At 34.2% G+C, this 19,572-nt stretch overlaps 1 protein-coding gene across 6 annotated transcripts in view; it reads right to left on the reverse strand.

The window, feature by feature from the left end:
- Positions 1–19,572, reverse strand: part of LOC150095691 (uncharacterized) — a 369,335-nt gene that overhangs the window by 15,988 nt on the left and 333,775 nt on the right. For 5 of the 6 annotated variants that reach the window (XM_090409912.1, XM_090409909.1, XM_090409910.1 and 2 more), the window contains one exon: positions 9,254–9,811. The exons of the other annotated variant lie outside the window; for it this stretch is intronic. In XM_090409912.1, the coding sequence (XP_090266038.1) occupies positions 9,254–9,811 (558 nt within the window). The remainder of the gene's footprint in view (positions 1–9,253; positions 9,812–19,572) is intronic. 6 annotated transcript variants of the gene reach the window in all.

Here is a 19,572-nt window from a genome sequence, read left to right on the forward strand (position 1 = left end):
ATCATATCCTGTACACTCCTTGAGGATAAATGGCAGGAATATGATGGTGATGATGACTGTCATCCCACTTATGGAAGGCCTGAAGCGCTAAGATACTACAGGATCGCAACATTTTATGAGTAGATTTTGCATAAAAACATCAAGTTAGGAAAGATATTTTAGCTTGCAAGTAAAGAAAAAAAGGCAAATAGTACATTACTATCGTATAAAAGTAAGTTACTTAGTGCACATTATTCTTCAACTTAGTGTTAATTTCATAGACTGTATCTTTGTGGTAAGCACAACTAAATCTTTCTTACATCAGCAATAAGAACAAAGGATAGGAAGTTGAACATATGTTATTTACTGAATGGCACTACATTGTTGTTGGTTGTCAAAATTTTACTATGGTTTTCATAATCAGAATATGGCAGATGAAGTATAAGAAGCACTTTTCTATAAGTTACCAAAGACTTGAAAACTAGTACTTAAAAATAAATAAACATTGACAAATGTCAAATTTCACTTGTGTGCGTGCGCACGTCCACACATGCACATGTATGAGACAAAGAAATATTAAATATGAAATTTAATATTTCTGAGAATTTTTCAACAGCATTCTCAACTGTAATTTTAACAGTTAATAGCAACTTCAGTTTTAACACTGAAGATAACGGATTTGGATTATCCAAAAGCAAATCAGAGGTTGGCTGGGTTTGTATAGTAGGATGAAAAAATACAGATTTATGCAGGAAAAACCTGTCACCTGTACATGAAATTGGCCAATTCAACCTGAATGAAATACAATTATGTTCTTTTTGTACAGGAATTGAACCTAGGTGTTTCTGAACAAGGGCATCACTGCTGCTGCTGCTATTTGAGACATTTCTGGTTTTCAAGAAAAAAAAAAGTTAAGGACACGTAACATTTTTTTGAAATGATGTATAAGAAATTATCCTCTCCCCACAAAAAAAAATTAATTAAATCCTCCAAGATCATAATTTTCTGGAAGAACATTCAGATATGATTCTGACGTTAAAGTTTTCTAGTAAAAAAATTATGAACAGAGCTAAACAACCTAATATACACTCCACATCAGAAAAAAAAAACAAAAACAAACTGTCTTGTACTTCTTGACACACACACACACACACACACTGGTCACTCATCTTTCAGATTTTCTATCTTTTTCTATTTATAGAAAGCCCACACATATGCTGGAAGAAGATATGTACATAAAGAGCAAAGGCTATTTGTTCTACCAACTTTTGCCATACTTTTTTTGGGCAATGGCTACAGCTCTACAAAATAGATAAAATATTAGGTGCTCCCCCCCCCCCCCAAACTCCTAAAGCATATAAGAGCAAAGTATCATTATTATCCCATATATCAAGGATGCATCTGGAAAGTTAACTAAGGTACTTAAGTAACAACCTTCAACACCACATTCAAACCACACTTCAAATTACCAACCCTGATCTGCTCACTTATGGACAAACACCATCCTCTATCACATCCTGGAATATATGAGGTGTCTCCTGTACTTATAACAGCCTACTATGAACAGACAGGAAGATCGCTTAACATTTATCTTGACAAGTCAGGACTGCCAGACCATGCTGCTTTGGACATCCCAGTTTCAATGTCTACAATGCCATTTACCACCATGCTAGGTAAAAAGTATTACAAGTTGAAGAGACTATTTTTAGAGTTGGCAATAGCTACGAAGCACTCTCTTAACATTAACAAGTATGGCTGAATTAATCAAAATTTTGGGAGACAATCATCTTAAGATCAAAAGTCAACCTAACATCTGTAAAAACTTTTCTATACAACAACAGAGGGGTGCCAAATTAGGAATTTATGTCCTTTGTAAGTGATGATTTGAACTCTTTCACTTAGTTATTGTTCACATGTACTTAAACGAATAGTTGTGCGCTGAAGATATAGGTTTGAAACCCAGCAAAATATAAAGCAGATTATTTATTATTTTTGTGTTATAATACTGTGATAAAGAGATGAATACAGGAAACAGGAATGCAATACTCAATTCAGTTACCAAAGTAAACATTTTAATATTAAATGCTTTCATAGCTCAAAACTGGCATTATTCAAATGCTTAAGAGATAAGCTTGAAATGACCTAAGCAACAGAAAAGTTCTACTTAATGTGTGTGGCTGTTGAGTTCCTGGTAATGATCTATAAATGTGCTGAAGGGAAGCCAAGGCAGCGCACCAGCAATTTAAGATTAATTCATCAGTTCTGCCTTGATTCAAAGGATATTACAGCTGATTCTAAGAGTTAACTATAAACAGGACTGTAGGTAATCCAGAATCCTAAATCAAAAATAACAATTGTAATGTTATAAATAGGACATCATTGTTACTGAAAGAAGACTATCTATAAGAAAGATGTTTTTCTCATGTGATCTTAAATAGAATTTAGCTTTGATGTAGTTTCTAATTAATTAATTATTTTTTTTCACTAGAGGTCATGCCAGTAGAATAACTGGTGATCAAATCATTGTTTCTTTAGCTTACTGTGTGTAATGTAATTCAGCTTGTCCTTGTATTATTTATATTAAGTATTAAGTACTTGTATTAAGTATATACTCCAGATGATGATCTTAATATGAAGATCGAAATGTTGGGAAATTAAAAGTTATTTATAACATGGTTGTAAAGTCCATAATTTCTAAAATGAATGCTGACCACCATGCAACACTAAAAGAAAGGATATTACGGCTGCTTCCAGGATATCTCTGTACTTGAAATTAGATTTATCCATTAACCCAATGAACCATCACAACTTTGCTTATTGAAGGGCTAAAGTGAGCATTGTCAAACTTGATTTTTAGAACAAAGCCCTGGTTCTACCTCTCCCCTCCTCTTGCATACAGTGTTCCATAGGACATAGTGAATAATCTCAAAACTAGATGGAATTCACGCCATTCCAACCAAAAGGTATGCCTGGAGGAAAGACTGAACAGTCCATATATGGGACACTTGTGTTTCATTTTCAAATCAAATTAAACAAACATCAAAGAAATTATATTCTTCAATCCTTGACAAGTGTAAGCAAAGTTTGCATGTCAAGTATCTTCCCAACTAGGCTACTTATATAGAAGTTAATGACTTAACATTACTTGCCTTAGTATTCTATAATGCAAAACACACATCCTTTCAGGTGTGTATAATGCTATGCTATGAGAAGGACTACTATTCAGACCGGTTTCAACTTTTATTGAGGTCTCATCAGTCGGAGCCAGGCTCAAAAGGGGCCTGGGTGAAGTTATTAACCTCTATATGAGTTGCTTAATTGTGAATATAATTTCTTGGCTTCTTTAATTTAACTTATAACTAAGTGAAAAATCTTCCAACAACTATCTCTAATCCAGTGTTTTAATAATAAGGTGCTACACCTTTTCACTACCTGCATATGGGAAATATATGTTTCTGCATTACTTCAACCTTGGTATCTTTCATGGGTTCTGGCTCTCACTAATGACAAATTCATCTTTGAACTTGATTCTGAGGATTAGAACCATTCTGCTTGGTGGCAGGTTTTTGCCAAACACCGAGTATAGCTACTGATGAGTGATATTCTTTTGGGTCAATCAGTGAGATTTACAGTGATCTTGTAAATCACTGACAGTTTTTGGAGAGAGGTATCCCCACCAACTAAACAGTACCTCAATAAAGGTCAAAACTGGTCTTGTAGTGGCCCTTCCTACATAACCAAAAGAATGTGTTTTGCATTATGGGAAACTAAGGTAATTAATTTGAAATCATTAGCCTCTATATACATGTAGCCTATCACACACAAACACAATTACCTGGCATCTTTAATGTAATTTTTAACCAAGTGAAAAATCTTTCAACAACTAGTATCTTTTCAGCTTCACATCACACATCTCAATCCTATAATTAAATTTATGACATTGCCTACCATCTAAGTATGATAAATAGATACATTAAGGCCGTGGATCAGAAGAAAAAAAAAAAGAAAATTCCATATAAACCAAAAAATTATAAAAAATTGAAAACATGACCAAATCATACCCCCCCCCCCCAAAAAAAAATATCCATACAAGAAAGACATCTTTTACCAACATTTTGGTCACATATTAACAATCAAAATTTCTAAAATCAAACCTATTATTTTTCACAGAACCTCAACCATGCAATCTCAAGTAATGTCCACCTCAACTTCAACTATAAAGACTACACTCTGCATGATTCTTCCATCATAAGAGTGATATTGTGCATTTGTCAGACATGATATGCAAACATGAGAGAGTGGCAAACTTAGACTCCTCTCTTTCATAGCAAGCTCGCTCGCTCTCAAATTTTCTTTCCACACTTTGCTATATTCATTTATCTTTATCACTCTACCAATTCTAATAACTATACAATTTTCCCCCCTTTTTGATTAGTGTTACGTGGCTTCTGCCCATGACAAGTTTTCAAAAAAATATAGTACATTTGTACTGTTGGTAGAAATGAACTATATTCAAATCTCAAAGTTGCCAAAATACAGTCTTTATTCCATCAGTCCTTCACTTCCATCTGATCTCCAGAAAAAAAAAAAAAGTTCTCTTCAGCCCCCCCCCCCCATTAATGTCCTTTATATGCTGAAGACAAGACTTCCTGACTCAACTGAAATCACTATATAAATACCAAATCTACTTGACCTTTGAAAACACTTTTCCTACACATTTGAGGTAGACCAAAAACCAACTTATAAAATGCTTGATGTAATCCAGAGGAAGCAGTCAGTTCAGTGGAACATATACAAAAGTATTTGTTCCACTGAACTGACCAACCATCATAATTCAGCACTGTAAGAATACAAGTAATTACTGGTTCTCATCTGTCTTACTAAACCAACTTCTCTTCCTCCTCTTTCATTCCATCTATGTTTATAATTTGGAAAAACCTTTATTCCCCCCCTCCCCCTTTTTCTCAATTTTTCTGGCTTATCTTCCATAAGTATTTTAGAGGAGATCACTGGATGGTTCCTCATTTTGAAAGTCACCATGTGATGTATATTATGATCATTTCATGCAATTAACATTTTATGTTCTATTCAACCCCCCCACCTCCCCAGTTTGTCTACTTGTCAGTTCTCTAATTTGATTCTCCCTTACATTTCAATCTTTTAAAACATTCATAATTATATCATCCCATCTAGATCTTTATATTCTTGTGTTTTTTTCCCCTTACTCTCTGTGCTTCAAACATTGTTTTGGTAATCTTTCATTTTGTATACAAATAACCAAAGCATCATCAATTATTTCCACTTACACATATTTGAATATTAATAATGCCAAATTATTTTCCAATATTTTAATTTTCAATATAATTCTAACATTCACATCATCTGTTCATTCCTCTAATTTTTCTCAAAATTCTCACATCTGTGGTCTTCAGTAAATATTGACAATTTTATTTCTAATCTAACTCTTCAATCTATATATTAATACTGATTTATACAATGTTTTGTATATTGGTTTGATTAGTCTTTTGGATTATTTCTCTTTACTCACATAAATTTATTCAATTTGGTTAGTGTATATGCTCCCCAACCAGCAGGCTGTGGGTTCGAATCCCACCAAGGCATTGTTTGTGATTATCCTTAGGTGGGAGATGAAATGAATCATACAGTGTGAGACCACTGCTCTGCTTATTGGAAGCCTGAAATGGTTTGAAAAAATTAAAGTAAAAAGTAAATTAAAAAATACAAAAGTAATAAAAGGTTATAAACCTATTATGGGTTGGAATCAATTAAAAATAAATAAAACTGGCTTCCCACTATATATGTAACTGGCATTCTTCACTAAAACCTGCACTTAAATAGCTAACTATTTATACATTGAACCTTTTTTGTAGATTTACTACTGAGAATACCATTTTTTTTTTTCCCCCTCTGCCTACTATCATGGTTTTTCACACCAAATTTGTCTCAGAATTTGAAAGTTTTTTTTCACTTGGTTATACTATAAATTAAAGATGCCAAGAAATTATATGCTTGGTTTAATCCGTTGTACAAGTGTAAGGAAAAAAATGTTTGCACATGAAGTTACTTCATGACTAGGCTACTTCTGTGAATGTGTGTGTGTAGGCTAATGACTTCACATCAATTGCATTGTTATCCCATAATGCAACACACACACACACACACATCCTCATGGACATGTATAATGCTATGTATTATGGGAAGGGACACTACCCAGACCAGTTTCGACCTTTACTGAGGTCTCATCAGCAGGATTCCTTCTGGATCTGGCTCCCACTGATGAGACATCAATAAAGATTGAAACTGGTCTGGGTAGTGGCCTTTCCCATATTGCATAGCACTATAGATGTCCATAAGGATGTGTGCATTGGATTATGGGATACCAAGGCAATTAATGTGAAGTCATTAGCCCAGTTGTGAAGTGACTTCACGTGCACTGTTTGCTTATACTTGAATAAAGGATTAAACCAAGAATATAATTTACTGGCATCTTTAATTTATTGTATTAGAATTCTTTAGTTTGGTTCCAGATTCTTAAATACTTTCAGCAGGTTTTTCTTTTTGAGATGATGCCATCTGCACTAAGTGAAGAACTAAGCTTAATATCTATTATTTGAATATCAGGTTTAATACCATTTTTAGTGATGTGGTCTATGTAGATTATAAATAACAGTGCAAATAGTCAGGAACCCTTTTCCCCCAAATCGAGTTTGTTCATCATTAATTTTTCCAATCAAATAATTTTCTTTCCCTCAACCATGCTTAAGTAAATATTTTTTTGGAATGCTCAGTAAATAAATTCTACTTTAATCTTTGCATTCATTTTTATCTGCCTTTTTTAATGACCTAGTACGATAGATCTACTCCACTCACCTGAAATTCAGTGTGCTGGCAAAGCCTTATGGATTATTCAGTATAGTCACTACAGAACTTTTATGTTATGTATTTTAGGTGGAATGTCATCTATACCCACTGCCTTTTCCCATTTCAGGTTTCCAATTTTTTTTCTTTTCTAAATAACTAATGCGCTGTTAGGTACTCTTTCTGTGTTCATGTTGGGTATTTTCCACCATTGTGTTATTGTTTGTTACTTCATTTAAAAAGTAAATACTTCACACATTAAGAATATTGTCAATCAGAATATCATCTGTATAATCTTATTTCTTTTGTAGTACTCTTTCCTCCAGCTTTCTTAGCAGTCTCTAAGAAAGTTCTGCCACCACTTCATTTTTCAATGAGTTTTGAAATAACCTAACCTAGTATAATAACCTAATACATAACCTAGCTTTCCTACATTCTTCTCTGTGCTCTAAGATGACATACTAGCTATGATTTCTTTTCATGGACTGATTATTTCACTTCCTGTATCCACCACAGAGTACTTGTTTTTCTATTTCTGTGTGCATGCACCCAACACACAAACTTCATCATATGCTTCTTTGACTGAGTCAATGAATGAATGAATGAATGTTTCCTACACATTTTGCCATAGTCTGTAAGATTTAGTTCTTGTTATCAAACTGATTTACTTTTCTCCCAAATATGCTGCCTCAGTGGAGAGCATACTTGCTTCCAAGCAACAAGGCTGTGGGTTCAAATTTCATTGTGGGCATGGATGTTTGTGAATGCCTTTAGGTGAAAGATGAATTTCATCACTTGGTGTGGGACTGTCACCACCCTGCTTGTAGGTGATCTAGAGCAGAACTTCTGGATTATTTATCAGGAAGCCATGCTGACAGTACTAGTACTAATGTACTGCAGGTTTACAATCTTTCATTGATATGATTCACATTATTTAAAAAACATATTTGAGCCTACAGTCCATATGACAGAATTATCTGACTCTTTAAAACTTTAGTATATATTTTTCTCTTCGATGGCATATTCATTTTTATCCTAAGTTGGCGATCACTTATTTCAAATCCCTGTGCACTCCTGTTGTACCAAATCTAAAAACATCAACTATCAACAGCATAAATGATAAAAATTTTCTTATTCTCTGTGTACGTGTTCTTCATATTTTAAATTTATATGAATTTTTTTTTTTTTTGGAATATGCTGTTAGTAATGAATAGTGCATGTCCTGAGCAGAAATCTAGCAAGTAGTTGACATTATTATTATCCTTTTCTCCAAAGTTTCCCAAAGCATTTTTTGTATAGGTGAGATTCATTTCCTACTCTGCTGTAGGAAGAAAGGCTAATGACTCAAACAAATTTATTTCTTCTATATTAGACATTTCTATGGGGCTACAGACACGTCTAAATGTAAAATTTCCCATTTTGAAATTTACCCTATTCAAGAAGTCTATCTTCATATTTAGTATCAAATTGCCTAAGCAAATCATTTTATAGTTATTTGGAAGTATCTAAATAGTATAAACCCAGTTTTGTTTTCTTAGTCTCAGCAATATCAGTCATGTCAATATGGTATCACTGTAATTCTTCTGTAGATCTACTTTTCTGCTGATACTTCTTATGAAAGACAGACATTCAGTTCTACTCTCTACAATTCTATAGATTTTGAGGTCTCTTCCCAATTGTTCTGGCACTGTTCATTAAGTATCTCTCACATGAAATCAAATGTTTCAATTTCTAATGCAAAAAGTCCTAAAGCAGTGTTTCTTATCTGTTTTAACCTATGTCTTCCCCTAAGACCCTCCCCCAAATACATACCCTCTTTCCATAAAAAAATTGTATTTGGAATTTCCAGTTGAATGAAACCATCATGATTACAAATAGTGGTAAATTTAGAACAAAAATCTCTCTCTCTCTACACACACACACACACACACACACACACACACACACACACACACACACACACACACATATATATATATCAAGAATGTGCATTATACAATGGTATAATAACTATAATATGGTACACCAGCTAATGGTAACAAACTACTTCATAAAAAGTAAAAAAAAATTAAAAACCAATAATAACAATTCCAAACAACTATCTAAATATCTGTGAAGCCAGGTTGTGCAATGCATTTGAAAATATGTAATACTTCCCCTTTCTGGAAAAAATATTTCATAATTTATTAAAAGTAAATATCTAATAAATAAGCATAATAAAATTTTGCAGTTGGCACAATCAAGAGAACATTATATTTTTAATATAACTTCTTAAATAAATAACAAACTGATATGAACAATTTCTGTTCTCCAAATATTGCTTCTTTGGAAAAAAAAAAGGAATAGAATTAGACTCTAGGAGTAAAGTAACCTGGCCAGCAAAATGAACACTTACCTTGATGGTGGGGAACAAAGTGGGTATTGGCTACAGCTGCAGGAGACATGCTAGTAGGAATTACCGCCATAGGGGGATGGGGAAGTAGATGAGAAGGAGGAGGAGCGGCAGCAGCAGTACTGTGATTTTGGCTATGAATAGGGTGTCCTTGTATAACATGAGCAGATGAACCCATGTGAGGTCCATGAGACAGAGCACCTGGAGCAGCCTGCTGGGCCATCATCATCAGAGGAGGAAGAGAAAGAGAATGAGATGAAGACTGGGTGAGATTAGAAGTGTGAGGTCCAGTTAATGGAGCAAGGGCATTGTGATAAACAACAGGTTGCGGTGTAGGGGTAGATCCAGGGTGACCAGTGGGAGTTGAAGGTGGGACAGGATTTGCATGGGGTACAGAGTGAGGAGGAGCTTGGTGCACAGGAGAGGGTGCAGTATGCATAGCTGGACTTTGAGTGTGGACAGTGGAGGCCGTGGTGTGTGGTCCACCAACTGGGGGCATTACACCTACAGATAATGCATGGGGAACTGCTGACATGGCCGCTGGACCAGGGGTTGCTGACACTGAAATATAAGAATATGAATTTTTCACTAAATCTAATTCACTGCAGTGTAATTACCACCTTTTTTTTTTTTTCAGATGATATATATATATGAAAATTAATCCATTTTTCTAGAAGACAGGAGAGGTTTAATATTATTGTGAGCTATGAATGGAAAGAGATATATTTAAAAGATGATTTTCTAGTGAAATATACATTTTATTCAAAAGTTTAAGATAAATCTTCAGAATGCCTTTAAGCATTATAAAATTCTTTAACTATCTGTATTTACATTCTTAATTTTTAGGCATTCAGTAACAAATACAGTTTACAACTAATAGTCTGTTTTGGCAAATCATTACAGCTAAATTGGGAGCAGAAAATTGAGTAGTATAAAGACAGCTAAGTAAATCCTAAATTATGTAGTTATTATCATGGCAAGTACATAGCTATATATATATATATATATAGCAGGATAATACTAAAGCTGAAGCAAATATGTTTTGCAATATTTTTGGAAAGATTGTAGAAAAGCATATGACAGCATTCATAGAAAAGGCCTTTGGGAGAGTATCAGATAAACTAGGAATACCACATAAGACAAAAGGAACTTGAGGTCAAAGAGTGTTAGATTAGTGTCAGAGGATGTTTTAGTTAAAGACTTAACTATTCTACCTCCGCTTGGTGACAGTGATCACGTGGTACTCACTTGGGTTGTGGATAAGTTTATGAAATGTTCCATTCAGCAAAGGTTACATGCTGAACTACAAAGCAGAAAATTATGACCAACTAAGGAGTATATGGAGTTCAGTGCAATGGTATCGGTTGTAGGATGGGAAGAATATCAAAAGCGTGCAGAAAGCATTTAAAAACACTTAAATGATGAAATGTGTCTCGAGAGAGTTCTAAGAATAAATAGGGTAGGAGTCATATGAATGTGTAATCTTATCAAGCAAGAGATTTGTAAGAAAAGGATGATATGAAAGGAATATTGTGTGCATAACAATGATGTTCATTATGAAAAATATAAGCAGCAGGTCAGAAGAGTCACAGCTGTTGTATGGAAATCTAAGTCTGAATATGAAAATAAACTGGCTCTGCAAATTCATTTCGATATGCTGCAAGTAAAAGAAAGAATGAATATGAAATTATAACTCTACTGAATGCAGAGGGTGTGAGGGTGCAGAAGAGGATGTTCAACTAATGAGTGAACATTTTGCTTAAAGCTATCAACCTTATTTATGCAAGATTGAGCTCACTGATACCTCTTCACTGGATGAAGACACTTGGGTTGAAGTATAATAACTGTGGCACAAACTGAATAAGAATTCAGCATGTGTGCTAAGTGTTCAGCCGAACTGGCCATTCCTTTAACCAGGCTACACAATTTGAATCTCAGATTCCGTATGAGTGGAAAGAATGTATGGTAATCCTATTGCACAAGGGTGGTGCAAAGACCGATGTATCCAATTATCAACCATCAGTATATCATGAGTAGTGGTGAAGATTTTGGAAAAGTTGGTTAGGGCTCATTAAGAAATGGGTTGACAGTGAATTTCTACTTTGTAATGAACAGCATAAGTTTACTAAGGGAAGGTCATGTTTTAGCAACTTGATCACATTCTATAATAATGTAACCATTGAGCTAGACAAGGGGAGTGGATTACACCTATGATACGTTTGGATTTTGACAGAATACAGCATGGAAGACTGTGCATAAATTGGAGAATATGGATTTGGATTATAAAATATTAGCAAGGATAAGAGGATGGCTGACTGACATATCAAAAAGTGGTATATGGGGGATGTGAGTCTGCAAGATTTAAGATAACCAGTGGTGTACTACAAGGATCAGTCCTTGGTCCACTGTCATTCAATCAGTACATTAATGATATTGGGAAGGATTTGACAGATGACATACAGCTATTTACTGATGATGTAACGATAGGTAAGAAACCTAGAGCACACCAGAACAAAATACAAAAGCTTTGCAAATCTTTGAAAATAAATCCCCAGAAGTCTTTAGATCCCCACTTCTATCTGGTGAAATCAGAGGTTGCAGACTTAAATGATCGAACAAGCATTGAAGATGAGGCCTGATGGAAAATGCCCTAGACAAAGGTCACAGCATGCTGGAGGATAACATCCAAAAAGACTTAAAACTGAGATGGGAATTCTGGACTGGATTGGAAGAGATGAAAACAGAAGGAATGAAGGAAGCTGATATTTGCAGCAAAGAGTCTTAGAAGTTCAGCAAGCTAAGAAAGAAAGAAGACAGAACTATATACCAAACCCCAGACTGACAGTGAGTTAGTACTTGGCATGCAGTTGTTGGCTGTTTTTAAAATTATGGGTCTTGAGGATCACAAGTAGTAAGATACTGCTAACAACTGTGGAGCATGCATATTTATTATAGTATATTATGGGATTAAACAGGTAATGTTCACATGTTGAAAAATGTGTTTTATATCATTAACTAGTTTATCATCATTATCAGACCTTCGTGGAGTGACTTATCACACAAGATTCTACTCAAGCGTGTGTGTGCATGCATGCATGCGAGACTGCGTGCACACACACAAACACAGGTTTGCTCATTCATAAATCATACTTAAAAATGGAGGGATGTGTACAGTAAAAAGAATCAGATGATCAAAAGTGAGATAGTCTGATAAGGATATTCTGGATGTCAAAATTAAGAAAAATATCTTAAAAACTATTAAATCAGGTGAGCAGTGAGAAACAGTGACAGAAAATGTTCCAGAGATACAATCAAGAAGAGTACAGATATAAAAATCTTTCCACCCAAAGTAGAAAATCTCAGAAATCTGGAAAGCAAAAATGCATCTGGAGTAGATAACATTTCACCTGAAATGTTCAATTATTCAGTTAATTATTCAATTAAGAAGTAGTTTACAAGTGGTTAATTCAACAGCGGTCTAGTGGCATTGTTGTTGTTGTTCATGGTGTTGAACTAAGGTCGGCTACTGAAAAACTGGCACAACACATAGGCATACAGTTCCAGGTGAGTGATGGGTGGCTTTAGTGCTTTTGTAAACACTAAAGCGCCAATATTGAACAAGTTGTGCCCTTCAGAAAACACATCAATGAAGTCATTGAATCTGATGGTCTTATTCTGTCTCAAGTTTACAATGCAGATGAGACTGGCCTGTTCTATCGTGCTGTTCCTAAAAATACCCTTATGAACAAACATGAGATTAGCACGCCTAGCTGCAAATTAAACAAGAAGCGCATTTCAGCCCTACTTTATGCTAATGCCGATGGCACGCATTGCCTCAAGCCAATGGTAGTCGGAAGAGCACGAGAGCCCCAACTTTGAAGAATGTTATGAACCAGTTGCCTGTCATCTATTCCAGCTCAAGGAATACCTGGTTTACAAGTGATATTTTTTCTGACTGGTTTTTCAATCACTTCATACCTGAAGTGCAAAACTACCAAGAAGGGGGCCTGAAAATCTCTCCTGAAGATATAAAAGCTGTTTTACTTTTTTTGATATTGCATCAGCCCGTCCTAATGCTGAGAAGTTAGTTAGTAGGAATGAAAGAATAAAATGTATCTTCGTTCCTCCAAACACCACTTCTATAATACAGCCTATAGACTAGGGAGTCATTGTTGCCTGCAAGAGGTTGTATAGGAAGAAGTTTCTTGAAGGGGTTATAGTTGTATTGGAGAGCGAAAACGATCCCAAAGAACATACAAGAGGAGCCAGGACACTTCAAAATTTGCACGCATACAACATCAAGTCCACCATCTTCAATTTTGCTGTCACTTGTAAGAAGATAAAGACTACAACATTGGATAATGGCTGGACCAAGTTACTGAACAAGAGTTAACCAGAATACGATTTCAGAGGTTTTGAAACCTTTGATTTCCATGAAACTTTGATGCGAGCTGGTGATAATGTCAGTGAGAATGACATTGAACAATTGCTAGACATCGACGAGGGCGACCCAGGCTATCAAATTCTCAGCCAGGAAGAGATTGCTGAAGATGTTCTATGGGGCAATCAGGAGGTTGACAACGAGAAAGAAGAAGCGGTTCCAGCTGGTTCGAAACACATGGAAAATACCATCTCGTTCATAGGCGTAATCTTCAGATCCAGAGGTGATTGCTTATTACGAACATTTTTGGCAATTTCGATCATTAGTTATTAAGAAACAGTATAAAAGTGGAAAGCAACTGAAACTTGATGCTTTTTTCCAGCCCAATCCACAGTAAAATGGTATTTACATAAAAATGTTCTCATTAAAATATATTAATACTGTACCACAAAGTGTTTTATTTTCAATACTATTCCTAAGATTCATAATTTAGCGGACTTCGATTTTATGGACAACCCTTAGCCCCTAATAGTTCGTTAAATCGAGAGTTTACTGTACCATGAAAAGTAAAAGAAATTACAAAAATGCCATAGCCCATAACATATATAAATAAAATAAATAAAATAAAACGAAGAATACTGCACAAATACAATATTAAGGCAATATTCAAACCTGCAAAATTAAAAAGCATACTTAGCTCATCCAAAGATCTTCCTTACCTTGCCTTCCTGGGGGAGGGGGGGGGGGTTACAAAATCTACTGCACCTGCAACTTACCCTGCACAGGGGAAACAGGACACACACAATTGCAATAAAAAAAGACGAACAAAAATACCACATAAAATTCCTTCACTATGGTAAAACAGGCCTTTCTGACCATGCACTCCAAACCTGTCATAGAATTAACTGGAAACACCAAGACTGTACTGCACCAAAATCTGAATGAAAGAAAACTCAAAGAAGCTTGCGAGATGCTGATCATCCCAATCTTGATAAGAATGATGGATTAGATTCCAAGAGTCTCTAAGACCCATCTGCAACCCATATAGCATTCAGAAGAACATGATGGCAGAATCCCAACACAAGAAAACCTAAGGATAACAGGACTGTACAGGTGCATTTGATATAGTTCCATTTTTAATCCCTCCCACCAGAGGTCAGACTAGAGTAAACGGTTAACACAGCAGTTATACTATAATGTACATATGTACTGTCATGTAGTCTGTCTTATTCACAGGCTACATGATTATACATATTTACTTATAATCTGATGATGAATCTTGATATAGAGGTTGAAATGTCGAGTGTTATTTATTTTTTTAATTGCAAAGTAATTGCTCTAATACATGTGTTTTTGTCTCATAAATTCTCCACAATGAATGGTCACCATTGGATAAACTCAAAAGAAAAAAATTCCCAGAGATGACTTTCATTTAGTAGATACATTAAAAATACTTGCTTTTCTTGCTTCTGCAGTGCGGTGTCTGTTGGGGATGGGATGTTTATCATGATATAAGAATATTTTATTCCATTTTTGAAAAGAACAGACATAGTGAGTAAAAACCGATCAATTAACAAAATAAAAATTAATCCTTGTATGTATTCATAAGAAGTGGATTGTATCCGTTAAACTCCAATAAAATACTAGCATATGTGGGATATTATTAATAAGACAGAACTGCCAGAAATGAATAACAGATTTGTGAAAAGGTGGATAATTCTGATGGTGATCACAAATTATTTATTTTTATATTACTATGTAAAAAGTGTACACTGTTCATCAGTAAATAAAAGAAAATTCTTAGTAAACCTGGCTAAATATAAATAAAATATAGGCGTAAATATACGTAACAAGCACAATAAACTGTGCACAATGATAGTTCATTAGCTTAGCACCTCCCTACAGTTATTTACTGAGATACTAAATGTATACAGCCACTGTTTATGATTGGTTAGTTATTTATATTTCAAAAACAAATCCCATTCCCCTCTCTTCATAAGTTTTTTTTTTTAATTATGCCCAATTAAATGCAAATATGCATGTCTACAGTTTATAGGATCACAGCAGTTATACAATATAGTATAACTGCTGTGTTATTAGCTCTACCCAGCAACTTATATATATATATATATATATATATATATATATATATATATATAATATAATATGCACACATATAATATCACAAATGTATATTATGAATAATTCATTTATCAGTAATGAAAGTATTTCTATTCACACCTATTCATTCTCGCATGGCTTATTAATAATGGTTCACATATCTCCACCTCCTAGTAATTCAAATAAAATATACCAACCAAATATAACATTCTCCTCAATTACTGTTGTCAGATACACCCTAAAACAAACATATTCCCCCCCCCCCCCCACATGCAGATTTGTTTACAATCAAGACCCTGTCATGATATGTGGCTTCTGCAGTTTGCCAATGGCCCATTTGGGTAACTTTCTCTTCCTTCCTACCCAAACAATCAAAAAAGTCTGAACCCAATGTAAGAATAAAAGTTTTACAGTGGCTACATTGCATAATACACCCACCTATAAGAAGAGAAATAAATAATGTAATTCTTACACTGTCATATTTATTTTCTTATAGATCATCATCAGCTATTTTCTATCCATTGCTAGATGAAATCCCAGAAAAAGCCATGCTACCCCCTATAAAATGTCATATTCCTATCTATCTATCTATTTATGAATTCTAATAATTATTCCTGAGATATTAATTCTATCATTTGAAACCTTGGTCTTGGAGCCTCCTTCGTGTAATGGAATTATTTTGAACTCTTTAAATTATTTTAGTACTCTACTACAGTGCTTCCCAACCGATGTGCCGTGAAAAATTTAACTGCAAAGTCCTGATTATGGGGTGACGGTACCGGAGGGCTAGGCTGCCGAGTGGTTCCCTTTTCGCTTTATTGCTCTTCTCTAGCTACGCACGTGTGAAGGCGACCTCCCAGAATGTCATAGGCACCATTCCTCCCATTACTCCCTCCCTCACATTTATCTATGACTCAGAAGATCATAGATCTGTGACTCAGAAGATCATTACTCTGCTTCAGTTCCAACTCGTCTGTTGTGTTGTGAGAGTACCAGTCGAGTGTTTCAAGAGCGTATCATTTTTGTAAGAACTGCGTTCAATGGATGTTCAGTGTTGCTAAGTGGTCTGTGTAAAACACCTTGGCAGGAATGTCTTATTGAGTCTTTTTCTGAATTTGTGTTTTAACAAACATGATAGTTTGTGGAACATAAGTCGAATTATTATTTGCAGACAAAAACGCTTTTTCCTGTTACTGTCGATCTATAATATTCATTTTAGCTGAAGCTATAATGGTCATACAAGGAAGAAGTATCTTCGCATGATCAAATAAACACTGGCGAGTCATTTTTTTCTTATAGTTAATCATTTTTTCATAATGTATTTTCTTCGGAATCAAAAGGTATCCAAGATATTTTTGGACAATGGACACTGACATTATGAGTTACAAAATGATTAATGTGTAATTTGTATAGCTTAAGCTTGGTAAACGTAGACTTTGTCATTAATAGGCATTTTCCTAACACAGTTTCGTGTGTTCTGGTATTTTGGATGCCTTAGTTACAATGCCTATTTGATATCCTCAATTATAATGTAGTATTTTTAGTTTATTTGCATATATTTTAATTTTATTTTCAGTTACCTACAATAATGGACAAATATTTAAAAAAAATCAGAAAATCCATCAAATTTGCGAGCCCAAGAAAGTGAACCAAAGAAAAAGTTTAAGGCGCAACATAGTCATAGACTATATAAAGAGGATTATCTGAAATTTAGTTTCGTGTGCTCTAATAATTCTTCTGTGCCTAAAGTCTACACTTAATGACATTATAAAAATGGTGAATTTGATCAAAAGTAGACCACTTCAACTGCATCTTTTTTCAATTTTATGTGATGAAATGGGATCAGAGCATCAATCTTTGTTGTTCCATACTGAAGTTCGTTGGCTGTCAAGAGGGAGAGTTCTGTCCAGAGTTCATGAGTTGAAAGAATTAAAAGTATTTTTTGAGGGTAACTCTCAGTATTCAGCTAAGGTGGAAGACAATTACTGGTTGCAAAAAATGGCCTACTTAGCTGACATATTTGAATATCTAAATGAACTTAATCGAAAAATGCAAGGACCACTTGAGAATATATTAACTTGCACTGACAAAATAAATGGATTCAAAAACAAAATTCAACTTTGGAAAGAAGTGGTGAAAAATGGTACACTTGAAATGTTTAGTCAGTGATGTAGTTCAAATCCTAAAAAAGAACTACTAGAACTTGTAGATCAACACCTATGCATGCTTGAGAGAAAGTTTCATCACTACTTTGAATTAACAGAGACAAAGAAATTCGATTGGGTTCAAAATCCATTTGCATCTTCATTCGAACACATGACAATCAATTTATCAATGAAAGAAAAGGAGGAGTTATTAGACTTAAAAAGTGATCGTACCCTTGAAGTTGAGTTTAAGGATGTTCCATTATCTCAATTCTGGGTAACTGCAAAAAAGGAGTTTGCATCCATCAGCGAAAAAGCTATAAACATTATTTTACCATTTGCTACAACATACATGTGTGAACAAAGTTTCTCTTCTATGCTTACTATCAAGAATTTAAAGAGATCATCATTAAAGAGTCTTGATCATGAATTGCGTGTAGCTCTTTCGACCATAGACCCAGATATAAAAATGTTGTGTTCACAGAAACAAGCCCAAGTATCTCACTGAAATAAGAAGGAAATATATGTATTAACTGTGGCAAAAGAATGTAGATATTTATATTAATACTTAAAATGTTTATTTTGTCATTAAATTATTATTATTAGCATATTTATACATAGTCCGTAATTCTTTTGTGTATAATTAATTTTACTTTTGTATTTTCACATCTTAATTTTATAAAATAAGTGTTCTAAAAATTTAATCACAGTTTCCCTCAGTCAAATCGGATAATTTAGTTCATAGAGGAGATAAAAACTACATCAAATATCAATCACTGAGGATGTATGGATTAGGTATTTTCATTCTATTTGTTTCGTTTATTTCGTGCTTATGACTGCATAAGAAGACTTATCTAAAACGAATGTCTAGCTGGAATGTTTATGTATTATAATGCAAAAATATTTGAAAGAAAGATCTTATTAATTGAATCCCTGTATGAAATAGAAGAAATGAATCATGTTAATAGAAAAATGTTCCTTCATAGTGTGTCTTGAAATTATTTATGCTGGTGAGGTGTGCCATGACGTGAAAAAGGTTGGGAAGCTCTGCTCTACTAGTCCTAAGACTTAGACTGGTTAGAGATGCTGCCATTTCTCTTGTACCTTCCCATAAATATGCAGTCTGATGTCTCTCCAGCTTGCATATTTATGGGAAACTAGAGCAAAACAACTATATTCCATTACTTAAACTGAGAGAATGATAATCTCATATATAAAGTTCTCTAGCTACTTCAGAATTTGAAGATTGCCAGCTGGTAGATTTTTTTTTGGAAATGCACAGCCTGATTAGTTCATGTGGCCATATAAACTATTCTAGTGCTTATAAGTTACATTTCAAATTAGACTTTTGAATCACATTTCTGCATGGCACAAACCAGCACACATACTGATGTATGATAATAAACATTTCAAAGTTTATTTAATGACTAGCAATTCAAGAAATCAAAAGCTAAATATATTTTGAGAAGACTCGGCCTGTTTTTCAATAAAGAAAATTAAAATACTATCTTCATAGTAGCAATTAAGCTAGAAGATTTACTAGATGTGTGAGATTTCATACATGCTTAGAGCAAAATAATGATTAATTCAGATCTAATTTAATACAACTTATATAATTTAATATAAATTGGGAAAAAGCAATTGTTAATTTTTTTATGAACTATGATAAGTAGGGA

The sequence above is a fragment of the Typopeltis vanoorti genome, chromosome 20 (assembly GCF_054136105.1).
Source record: "Typopeltis vanoorti isolate ZY-2024b chromosome 20, IOZ_Tvanoo_1.0, whole genome shotgun sequence".
In the NCBI taxonomy this organism is placed as follows: domain Eukaryota; kingdom Metazoa; phylum Arthropoda; class Arachnida; order Uropygi; family Thelyphonidae; genus Typopeltis; species Typopeltis vanoorti.